General features: G+C 42.0%; 1 protein-coding gene across 1 annotated transcript; it reads right to left on the bottom strand.

The window, feature by feature from the left end:
* Nucleotides 1-7,675: 7,675 nt before the first annotated feature.
* Nucleotides 7,676-11,045, bottom strand: LOC135553975 (uncharacterized). The gene is made up of 2 exons (XM_064985954.1): nt 10,905-11,045; nt 7,676-8,450 (listed from the first exon to the last, which is right to left on the bottom strand). Exons 1-2 carry the CDS (start codon nt 10,916-10,918, stop codon nt 8,072-8,074), a joined length of 393 nt encoding a protein of 130 aa, XP_064842026.1. The 5' UTR covers nt 10,919-11,045; the 3' UTR covers nt 7,676-8,071.
* Nucleotides 11,046-12,896: the final 1,851 nt, after the last annotated feature.

The raw sequence follows: 12,896 nt of genomic DNA, 5'->3' as shown, positions 1-12,896 counted from the left end.
ACATTTTAAATGAATTAGAACGAGACAGAATATAAATATGTGTATGATGGTGTGTATACAGTATACAGTTGAAGTCGGAAGTTTACATGCACTTTGGTTGGAGTCATCAAAACTCGTTTTTAACCACTCCACAAGTCATTTTTCCAACAATAGTTTACAGACTATTGGTGGCTGACTAAATACTTTTTTGCCCCACTGTATGTAATGTCAATAGGACAGTACAATGTGCATAAATATTAATCATGCACGTACACATGACCACATGCATGTACACACATACACACACACACACACCCACAAGCACACACAGACACAGACACACACTATATTAGTGTGCCAGTGGAAGCTGTTGTCATATGCCAGAAGAAGGATGTTTCATGGACTTCTATGTTCTGTCTGTGGAGGTTCCTCAGCTGGTCGTTGGGGAATAGGATGAAAGTAGAATCAGAACATGCAGAAAAGAAATGCAGAAACTGTCCGTGTGTAGTGTGGTGTTTAATTTCTTTACTATCAAATGAGGAGAGACAAACTTATCACACAAGTCAGAGTTATACTTAAACTAAATCTTTAATAGTGAGAGCTTTGCAATAGCGATGGCTGGTCGACGAATCACCGTCTCTGATGATTTGTTGAAAGAGGCGAGACAAAAGTACAAAGGTCTTTTATAGCCAAGATCCACCCCCTAGTCGACATAACAAACCACAGATGTTTTGAACGGGTCACAAGGTGAGACTTCTAAATGAGAAAGGAGTATCCCGTAGCCAGATAGCATTCGCTATAAACCATCGTTCAGTTTGGTCCCTAAGACGAGGTTCCAATCTCGTTCCTGGTCCTTCATTGCACAAAAACACCAACTCATCCAATGGCATAAATCAATTATCAACTCCAGATACTCCCATCTCAAGTAAAACCCTTTCTTGACCCCACTCCTGGACAAGCTCACTGAGGGGAGTGAGCCTCTAGGTCATACACTATCCCAGGTTAAGTGCAACATCAGAGATGACATACACACACATCCCCCAACGTCAAAGGAGGAAGTGACTGGCGCACAGACATTGTGGAGACAAGTAATTGGTTCCCCATGAATCATGCCATCCCTTCACATGGTTTAAGAATAAGTAGACACATTCACATATGAAGACAATGTTCCCTCCTGTCCTCTTCCCTTTCTGATATTCTGCATAGCACCAGGGACATGTGAAAGACAAGCCTGACCTCTCCCTTCTCTGGGCCCCAGGTGACCGAGCCCCAGCTAAGGGAAGAAGTGCAACTGCCAACACCAGAGTCCAAAGGGATACATTCTAATAACAAGTACAGTATATCACATAAGCATATTATGCAGATAAGACATCTTAATTATCTATGTTACACAACTAATTCTGATTCTTCCACCACAGTACACAGAGACTTACAGAAGACACACTGAGTAAATAGGCTACAGTCTATCTACTAATATAGCAATGACATCTTAAATACCTCTATGGACCGGAAAGGAAATCACACTACAAACTATCACCCACAGGCACTTAAGGAAATCATGAATGTCATGGATATATTGGAATTAGTGGATATATGGAGACTTAAATACCCTGACCTAGTAAAATATACATGGCGGAGGCTTAATCAAGCGAGTCGTCTTGACTCCTTTCTTATACCATTCTCTCTGACACCAAAAGTTTAAAAAGTGTTGACAGGGGACATAATGTGGTCGGATCATCACATAATTGGCATATATATATATATTACTCTTACAGAATTTCCATGTGGGCGAGGATATTGGAAATTTAATCAAAGCCTACTAGATGATAAATTGTTTAGAACTAGGACAGAAGAATTTATAACTGACTTTTTCAGACATAACATAGGTACAGCAGATCCCCTTACTGTATGGGACACTTTTAAATGTGCCTTTAGAGGCAGTGCAATTCAGTACTCATCTATAAAACAAAAGCAATTTAGATCAAAAGAGTCCATATTAACAAAGGAAATTGAAGGACTAACAGTACAGTTAGATAGCAAAAAAACGGTACTATAAAGGCACAGAATAAGTTAGAGGAAAAACAAAAAGAAATGGAGGAACTTATTCAAGAAAGATCCAGTGTAATATATTATAATAATAAAGCGAACTGGATGGAATATGGGGAAAAATGCACCAAATTATTTTTTAATCTTCAATATAGAAATGCTACCAATTTTTTTTTATTAAAACTTGTTACAAATGATGGAGTCACGCATGATTCACTAAATGATATATTGAAAGAGGAAGTAAAGTACTTTAAGAATATGTTTTTATTCCAGGCTCCTCCATCTCCACTAACTGAAACTCATTGTATGGATTTTTTCCTAATAATAATGTAAAATGAATATCTGTACAGAAAGACTCATGTGAAGACCAAATTACTGAGGAGGAACTGCTTGAGGCAATTGGGGCCTTTAAGGATGGGAAAACTCCAGGGCTGGATGGCATACCAGTGGAAGTATACCAAACTCCAGGGCTGGATGGCAAACCAGTGGAAGTATACCAAACTCCAGGCCTGGATGGCAAACCAGTGGAAGTATACCAAACTCCAGGCCTGGATGGCAAACCAGTGGAAGTATACCAAACTCCAGGGCTGGATGGCATACCAGTGGAAGTATACCAAACTCCAGGCCTGGATGGCAAACCAGTGGAAGTATACCAAACTCCAGGCCTGGATGGCAAACCAGTGGAAGTATACCAAACTCCAGGGCTGGATGGCATACCAGTGGAAGTATACAAAACATTTTTTGGTATACTCAAAGGACCATTATTGGCTTGTTTTAACCACTCCTATATAAATGGTAGATTATCAGACACGCAACAAGAAGGTCTGATATCATTATTACTGAAACAGGACCCAAGTGGTATATATAAAGATCCAGTCCATTAAATAAATTGGAGACCTCTTACACTTCAGTGTTGTGATGCAAAAATCCTAGCAAAATGCTTGGCACATAGAATTTAAAAAGTATTGTCAGATATTATTCATCCTAATCAGACAGGTTTTTTACATGGACGATACATTGGAGATAATATAAGACAAGTACTGGAAACAATAGAACACTATGAAATATCAGAGACACCAGGCCTGGTTTTCATAGCTGATTTTGAAAAGGCTTTTGATAAAGTATGATTGGAGTTTATATATAAATGCCTAGAACATTTCAATTTTGGGGAATCTCTTATAAAATGGGTTAAGAAATGTTTAAAAAAGGTATAATTTTAGTGAATGATATCATAAATAGGACAGGTTGAGTTATGTCACACAGCTAACACAGACATACGGAAATGTCTGCTCTACCCAAAATTACAACCAATTAATTGCAGCATTACCACAAAAATGGAAGAGGCAAGTAGAAGGGCAAAATAGTAAGGAACTTGTATGTCGGCCCTGTATTTTTTTAACCTTTATTTAACTAGGCAAGTCAGTTAAGAACAAATTCTTATTTTCAATGATGGCCTAGGAACAGTGGGTTTAATTGCCTGTTCAGGGGCAGAACGACAGATTTGTACCTTCTCAGTTCGGGGATTTGAACTTGCAACCTTTCAGTTACTAGTCCAAAGCTCTAACCAATAGCCTACCCTGCCACCCTATAAATGGTTAAAGAAAAGTGTGATAAATAAAAACATAGACCAATTTCATTAAAGGACCAAAAAACTGACAGCTGTGCCATATAAATTGCAAAATAGTTGGGAAGAGATTTTCGATGTACCCATTCCATGGCACATGGTTTATGAATTGATACGGAAAACAGCGCCGGATTCAAAACGTCAAATTTTTCAATTTAAATTACTATACAAAATTCTTGCAACTAATAGAATGTTATATACTGTATATGGGGGATACATTCTTCCCAGCTCTGCAGATTCTGCTGTGAGGAGGCAGAGTCATTGGGTCATGTATTTTGGTATTGTCCATATGTAGCTCGTTTTTGGTCACAGGTCCAGGAATGGCTGAAGAATTGCAACATTTGCCTAGAACTAACACTACAGATAGCAATACTGATTTGAAAAGCCATAGTCAATCAATCAATAATATAATTATTATTTGAGCAAAAATGTTTATTTTTAATTTACAATCTGTAGAAGCTATGAGAATAGGAAGGTTCAATTATTTTGTGAAGCATCACAGCACTGTTGAAAAATATATGGCAAATAGAAATCTGAAATGGATGAGGTTGAGAGACAGATGGGAGGGGTTGAATGGAGCTGAAGGGTGGGACTAATAACAAGATAAACAATGTAAAGCATACGGGATCTGTAAAATGTATATAGGTTCGGAACGTTTGTGAAATAGCATAGTTACAAATAGAAATCAAACTGGATGGAGGAAGAAATAGAGGAAGGACTAAGAACAAACAAGAGAGAAATAAATTGAAGGTAAAAGCAAAAGTGTTTATTAGTTTAGTCCAATTGGGGGATCGGCAGTAGGGTTTGTGGGAAATAATAATAAAGGTATATTCTTTAAAAAAAGTATGTATGTCTATATAGGTATGTGTATGTATACGTATATGTGTATATGTATGCATGCGTGTATGGATATATATATATATTTACCAAAAAAATATGAGGGATTGGAAATTATGCAGACAATTACATTGGAAGCAACATTCTTTCCTCAATATTAAGCTGATCCACCCCTAAAAAATGTAAATATATATATATATATATATATATATATATATATAGCAATGATATGAATGACATTTATGTCGGACTGTGAATGGATCAGAGGTTACTCCTTGTGAAGCCTGCTCCAGTTAGGCCTACTCTCTTTCAGGAATTGATACAGAACCATTCTCTCAGCAACCTACAAAACAACACAACAACAAGATCCCATTGCTGCTACTTTAGGGCAAAGAAGCAACTGGGACTAAGCAAATAATTCAATGGAGGAATATCCATCTACTCCCTTTACAGTTTACAAGCACGGAAGAGGAAAGAGGAATAGAGACTATTTGGAGAGAGCTTGCCTCTGCCACAGGCTGGAAGCCGTCACACCCTGATCTGTTTTACCTGTCCTTGTGATTGTCTCCACCCCCTCCAGGTGTCGCTTATTATCCCCGGTGTATATATCCCTGTGTTTGCTGTCTCTCTGTGCCAGTTCGTCTTGTTTGCCAAGTCAACCAGCGGTTTTCCTTGCCCCTATTTTTTCCCCAGTCTCTTTTGGTTCTAGTCCTCCTGGTTTCGACACTTGCCTGTCTTGACTCCGAACCTGCCTGCCTGACCACTCTGCCGGTTCTGTCTTCAAGCCTGCCTATCCCCTTGTACTGTTTGGACTCGGATCTGGTTACTGAACCCCTGACTGACCTGACATCGAGACTGCCCTGCCCTGAATTTGGGTCTCGCCTTGTGTCCTCATAGGAAGCCAAAGCTAATAGACCATAACAAATGCATGTACTTTTTACCTGGAATTTTGTCAAAGATGCAAAAAAGTTACTTGAAGTTAGAGGTTTAGCCAATATGTTTAGTCTACTCTAACCAAAGAGAATATACATTTGAAAACTCTCAATGTAGTTTAGTGTTCTCTCTCTCACTAAAGAGTAAGTGCTTCTCAAGATAGCAAATGCACAGATCAAATACAATTCATGAAAGGCAGTACTACGGAGTTCCTTTGGATATCGCTACCCCATTGAGGTTGAAAATGTAAAATGGTATGGGTAAGTGTAGGTGTTAAGGTTAGGGTTTAGGGTAGGGATGTCCCAAGGATGCACAGACGAGCAACTGTTTATCACTTGTAGGACAATTACTGCACACACTCAACGCAGGAGGTCTCATTCAACATGAACACTTTCCCATGGTAGTGAATACCTGTAGGCCTCCACTGCAGCCTGAAATCAACGGGATCCGGAAATGATTCATGTGATTAAGGTGGATTTAGTCTCTTTTAAAACAATGGTGATAAATGACACTTCTCAATTTGAAAATAGGTCAAGAAAGATCTGCATGATTGTTTCTGCAGCTGAACGATATCTGGGATGGAAAGATTTCACATCTGAAGAGCGATATGGAGTATGCCTACTGTCTGGAGCGGTGCCAGCCTCTCAGGCCCCAGAGCCTGTAAATGACTGAAGGTGTGGGAACATTTCTGTTGATAATTATATTGTTTGCAGTTTTTGTAGATTCATGTTATTTTTTGCCTTCACGTAATGGGAATACTTTTCTTTTGTGAATTCTTCTTCGGTGAGGTTTAACGGTGGTTGGCATCCAATATGTTCCATTACTGCCCCAAACTGAACTACAATATACAGTGCCTTGCGAAAGTATTCGGCCCCCTTGAACTTTGCGTCCTTTTGCCACATTTCAGGCTTCAAACATAAGGATATAAACTGTATTTTTTGTGAAGAATCAACAACAAGTGGGACACAATCATGAAGTGGAACAACATTTATTGGATATTTCAAACTTTTTTAACAAATCAAAAACTGAAAAATTGGGCGTGCAAAATTATTCAGCCCCTTTACTTTCAGTGCAGCAAACTCTCTCCAGAAGTTCAGTGAGGATCTCTGAATGATCCAATGTTGACCTAAATGACTAATGATGATAAATACAATCCACCTGTGTGTAATCAAGTCTCCGTATAAATGCACCTGCACTGTGATAGTCTCAGAGGTCCGTTAAAATCGCAGAGAGCATCATGAAGAACAAGGAACACACCAGGCAGGTCCGAGATACTGTTGTGAAGAAGTTTAAAGCCGGATTTGGATACAAAAAGATTTCCCAAGCTTTAAACATCCCAAGGAGCACTGTGCAAGCGCTAATATTGAAATGGAAGGAGTATCAGACCACTGCAAATCTACCAAGACCTGGCCGTCCCTCTAAACTTTCAGCTCATACAAGGAGAAGACTGATCAGAGATGTAGCCAAGAGGCCCATGATCACTCTGGATGAACTGCAGAGATCTACAGCTGAGGTGGGAGACTCTGTCCATAGGACAACAATCAGTCGTATATTGCACAAATCTGGCCTTTATGGAAGAGTGGCAAGAAGAAAGCCATTTCTTAGAGATATCCATAAAAAGTGTCGTTTAAAGTTTGCCACAAGCCACCTGGGAGACACACCAAACATGTGGAAGAAGGTGCTCTGGTCAGATGAAACCAAAATTGAACTTTTGGCAACAATGCAAAACGTTATGTTTGGCGTAAAAGCAACACAGCTCATCACCCTGAACACACTATCTCCACTGTCAAACATGGTGGTGGCAGCATCATGGTTTGGGCCTGCTTTTCTTCAGCAGGGACAGGGAAGATGGTTAAAATTGATGGGAAGATGGATGGAGCCAAATACAGGACCATTCTGGAAGAAAACCTGATGGAGTCTGCAAAAGACCTGAGACTGGGACGGAGATTTGTCTTCCAACAAGACAATGATCCAAAACATAAAGCAAAATCTACAATGGAATGGTTAAAAAATAAACATATCCAGGTGTTAGAATGGCCAAGTCAAAGTCCAGACCTGAATCCAATCGAGAATCTGTGGAAAGAACTGAAAACTGCTGTTCACAAATGCTCTCCATCCAACCTCACTGAGCTCGAGCTGTTTTGCAAGGAGGAATGGGAAAAAATTTCAGTCTCTCGATGTGCAAAACTGATAGAGACATACCCCAAGCAACTTACAGCTGTAATCGCAGCAAAAGGTGGCGCTACAAAGTATTAACTTAAGGGGGCTGAATAATTTTGCACGCCCAATTTTTCAGTTTTTGATTTGTTAAAAAAGTTTGAAATATCCAATAAATGTCGTTCCACTTCATGATTGTGTCCCACTTTTTGTTGATACTTCACAAAAAAATACAGTTTTATATCTTTATGTTTGAAGCCTGAAATGTGGCAAAAGGTCGCAAAGTTCAAGGGGGCCGAATACTTTCGTAAGGCACTGTATATACATTACACTTTGTGATACAAAGTGGGAATGGGGAAGCGGGAGAAAAATCTAATATGCGTATATTGTAATTATCCTACCAACTAACCCTATACCCATTAGAACCCATCACTGTAACGCTCGTCATTGGAAGGAGTAGACCAAGGTGCAGTGAGATAGGCGTACATCTTTCTTTTATTGATGACACCGAAAAGAAACTGGACTGGGAACCCCCGCTGGAGGCTCCGGACTGGGAACCGTCGCTGGAGGCTCCGGACCTTGGATCATCTCTAGAGGCTCTGGGCCATGGATCATCACTAGAGGCTCCGGGCTACGGATCATCACTGGAGGCTTCGAGCCATGGATCATCACTGGAGGCCCTGGGTCATGGACGACCACTGGAGGCTCCGGGCTACGGATCATCACTGGAGGTTTCGGGCCATAGATCATCACTGGAGGCTTCGGGCCATGGATCATCACTGGAGGCTTCGGGCCATGGACCCTCGCTGGAGGCTCCGGGCCATGGATCATCACTGGAGGCTTCGTGCGTGGAGCTGGCACAGGACCTACCAGGCTGGAGAGACACACTGGAGGCCGTGAGCATGGAGCATGGAAAAATCTAAATATGCATATATTTTAATTATCCTACCAACTAACCCTTTACCCAATTAAAACCCATCAAATACAAAATGAAACGCACAGTTCTGTAAGGCTGTAAAACAACAGTACAAATACAAGATCCCACAAACTAAGGTGGAAAAAAGGCTGCCTAAGTATGATCCCCAGTCAGAGACAACGATAGACAGCTGACTGGGAACCATACCCGGCCAACAAAGAAATAGAAAACCTAGATTGCCCACCTTAGTCACACCCTGACCTAACCAAATAGAGAATAAAAAAGGCTCTTTAAGGTCAGGGCGTGACAATAACCTTATTCCACTACTTTAACCCTCTCTGATCCTATCCCAGGCCAACGGCCTGAGAGGACGGGATACTACCACCCAACACATGATGTAACTCTTCTGAAGTGAAATCTCATACCCCCAAGTACTTCTCTGCAGCTGCCACCACAACATCTATTTTCTGTGATTTACATTCCATTTCTGCAGTACAGTTGATGACATTGCTCTGAACGCTAAGAAGCCAACCTTACTGAAGCATATACAGCGCATTCGGAAAGTATTCAGACCCCTTCCCTTTTTCCACATTTTGTTACGTTACAGCCTTATTCTAAAATTGATTAAATATGTTTTTTCCTCATCAATCTACACACAATGACAATTGAAAACAGGTTTTTAGAAATGTTTTCAAATGTATTACAAATAAAAAACAGAAAAACCTTATTTACATAAGTATTCCGACCCTTTGCCATGAGACATGAAATTAAGTTCAAGTGCATCCTTTTTCCATTGATCATCCTTGAGATGGTTCTACAACTTGATTGGAGTCCACCTGTAGTAAATTCAATTGATTGGACATGATTTGGAAAGGCTTCCACCTATCGAAAAAGGTTCCACAGTTCACAGAGCAAAAACCAAGCCATGAGGTTGAAGGAATTGTCCGTAGAGCTCAGAGACAGGACTGTGTTGAGGCACAGATCTGGGGAAGGGTACCAAAAAATGTCTGCAGCATTGAAGGTCCCCAAGAACACAATGTCCTCCATCATTCTTAAATGGAAGAAGTTTGGAACCACCAAGACTCTTCCGCCCAGCCCAACTGAGCAATAGGGGTAGAAGTGCCTTGGTCAGAGAGTTGACCAAGAACTCGATGGTCAGAGCCAGAGCTCCAGAGTTCCTCTGTGAAGATGGGAGAACCTTACAGAAGGACAACCATCTCTGCAGCACTCCACCAATTAGGCCTTTATGGTAGAGTGGCCAGATGGAAGCCACTCCTCAGTAAAAGACACATGACTCCCTGCTTAGAGTTTGCCAAAAGGCACCTAAAGGACTCTCAGACCATGATAAACAAGATTCTCTGGTCTGATGAAACCAAGATGGAACTCTTTGGCCTGAATGTCAAGTGTCACGTCTGGAGGAAACCTGGCACCATCCATACAGTGAAGCATGGTGGTGGCAGCATCATGCTGTGGGATGTTTTACAGTGGCAGGGACTGAGAGACTAGTTAGGATAAAGGGAAAGATTAACGAAGCAAAGTACAGAGAGATCCTTGATGAAAACCTACTCTAGAGCGCTCAGGACCTCAGACTGGGGCTAAGGTTCACCTTCCAACATGACAACGACCCTAAGCACACAGCCAAGACAACGCTGGAATTGCTTCGGGACAAGTCTCTGAATGTCCTTGAGTGGCCCAGCCAATGCCCGGACTTGAACCCGATCGAACATCTCTGGAGAGACCTGAATATAGCTGTGCAGCAACGCTCCCCATCCAACCTGACAGAGCTTGAGAGGATCTGCATAGAAGAATGGGGGAACATTTCAACGTGACAAAATATGGAAAAAGTAACGTGACAAAATGTGGAAAAAGCAACGTGACAAAATGTGGAAAAAGTCAACAGGTCTGAATACTTTCCAAAGGCACTGTGTCGCTCATTGGTCTATTCCTCTGTGCTGTCACAGATCTACAATTCACAGGAATCCTCTCAGAATCCCTCAGTCTTGACCCATTGTCCTCTACTTTCTTCACTGCCTCATCAGTGAGGCTACTGCCTCAGCACCTTCTGCACTACTCTGACTCAAGTCACCTCAACCTGCCACTCTCGAACCGGACACTTCTGATCCCTAGCAACATGTACACCCCTACAGTTGACCTACACAACTTTATCCACTGAAACTACACAATCCTCTTTTCCATGCCCCCCTGCACACTTCTCACATCTCACATCTCACATCTTGGACTCTCCCTTCACTCTCCCTCTTCCTTGGACTCTCCCTTCACCATAAACGGTGCTCCTGAAACAGAGCAGTGGTTTCTGCACAAACGCTCTAACAGGATAACTGATATAGCCTGACCTTTTTGCATAAACAACTCAAAAGGTTGACAGTGACTCCTCTATTTCACCACGCTTACCACCGGGTCTGCATCGCACCAACGGCGGGTGTCACAAACACCAGGAATCTTCAACTTCAATTGCTCCACCTCCACACTTAACGCTACCCCAGAAATCACTCCTTTCAATGATGCCCAGTTCCTAAGAGCAAAGCAAAAACCGTATATTTACCCAAGTTGCCTGGCACGGAGCCCTTGTTCCCTCTGATGAAACATAAACAAACATTAAAAGTCAACTTTGGGTTACCTTCACCAGCTCAACAGCACCCACCAACTTTTTCACCCAACCTGAAACCACCCATAGATCAGCCAAAAGGCCTGGTTCCGCCCTCTTCAAAAATATCACTCCCACTGGACAAAACTTATCTTTATCATAACCATGTCCATTAATGTAGGCTCCGAGCCTCTCAGAAGACCTTCTACTCCTACCATTTCACCTCCAGAGCTCGAAGTGGCATCCGGCTCACTCTGTTTGAATTTGGCACCAATCTTCATCGACATACCCTCTCCCTTGTTATTCCTAGCTTCAACAGATTCAAGCCCATCTTCTGCGCCACCCTCTTGTGTTTTCAACCTCCTCTCTCTTTACCTCCAATCCTCCTCCCTTGATCAATTACCTGACTCCTTCTGAAAATATAAAACTTTTTCAAGCCATAGTCTCTTTTTAGCCTCCTCGAGAGTCATGCTAAGCCATGTACTCCCTCCACTTCAAACACACTACTCTTCTACAGTGGCGATTGAATTTATTCACCCCCGTCCATTTGGTGGCGGCATACAACTCTGATTGTATGAAGATTGTGACAGCCGGTTAAATGGCGTCACTTGACAAGGCAATAACAATATGTATGTCAGGAGAAGTGCAGTATTATCATAAGGAGCGTTATACCTGGAATACGGAGGAGGAATGGAGGGGAAAAAAGAGCCAGAGGAGGTCTAAGAGAGAGGGAGGAAGAGGGTGAGCTTGAGTCAGTAAAAAATGGAGGAAAAAAGGGAGATGGTTTGTTAAAGAAGAATGGTAGAAAGTGTAAGCAGAGTGAGTTGAAGACAGGAGGAGAAATGGAAGTGAATGAGGGTGAAGTATCGGAGGTGGTAGGTGTGGTGAAGTTCTCTGAGCCCGAGGCTTGCACCGATGGTCAGGATAAAGGTGAGTCTGTGACAATAGGAGTGAAGTTTTTGGAAAAAGTGGACCCTTGCCTTTTGGCTGATCCATTTGATGTTTCAGGGTAGGTGAAAACAGAGTTGGGTGCTGTGGAATTGGTGAGGGTAACCAGATGTGGTCTTCTGCTTGCCAAAGGGAGCAGGTGCTCCGTGTTAAACGAATGGGAGCAAGAGATGTGAATTGTTTTGCTCTCAAGAAAAGGGCGCCATTGAAAGTAGTGATTTCTGGGGTAGCAGTAAATGTGAAAGCTGACCAACTGAAGGGGAAGATTCCCGGTGTATGTGATGCTCGTTGTTTGGTGTGTCGCAGACAGTGTGGCGTGAGTGAGTCATTGTCTGTACTTTTGAGTTTTGATGTTGAGTCTTTGCCCGACAAGTGATGTTAGGATATATGAGTTATCCTGTACTAGCTTTTGTGCCGACTACATTACGTTGTTACAGGTGTCAAGCTCATGGGCATGTGGCAGCAGTGTGTAGGAGGGAGGTTCCTAGGTGTGAGAATTGTGCAGAAGGGCATGAGACAAAGGAATGTACTCCCATAGCATAGCATTTGGGGAAAGTAGTGGTATGTGTCAATTGCAGGGGTGCCCATGGGGCTGGGGATCAGAATTGTCCAATGGGAGAGAGGCAGGTTGAGATTTCCAGGGTTAGAGTAGTGCAGATGTTGTCATATGCTGAGGCAGTGTAGAAAGTAGAGGAAGAGGGGGGGGGGGTCCTGAGAGGAGTGGTTTGAGTAGTAGATGTGTACCAGTACAGAAGGATAAAATAACAAGTGATATATGTTTCAGTAAGATTAGATTTTTGCCCTATATAGTAATGGTTATCCACTGTACTGCAGGGATAGAACGTAATTTG

Source organism: Oncorhynchus masou, chromosome 2, assembly GCF_036934945.1.
Source record: "Oncorhynchus masou masou isolate Uvic2021 chromosome 2, UVic_Omas_1.1, whole genome shotgun sequence".
NCBI lineage: Eukaryota > Metazoa > Chordata > Actinopteri > Salmoniformes > Salmonidae > Oncorhynchus > Oncorhynchus masou.
The sequence above is the reverse complement of the archived record's forward strand: the minus strand, read 5'-3'. Positions and strand labels throughout refer to the sequence as shown.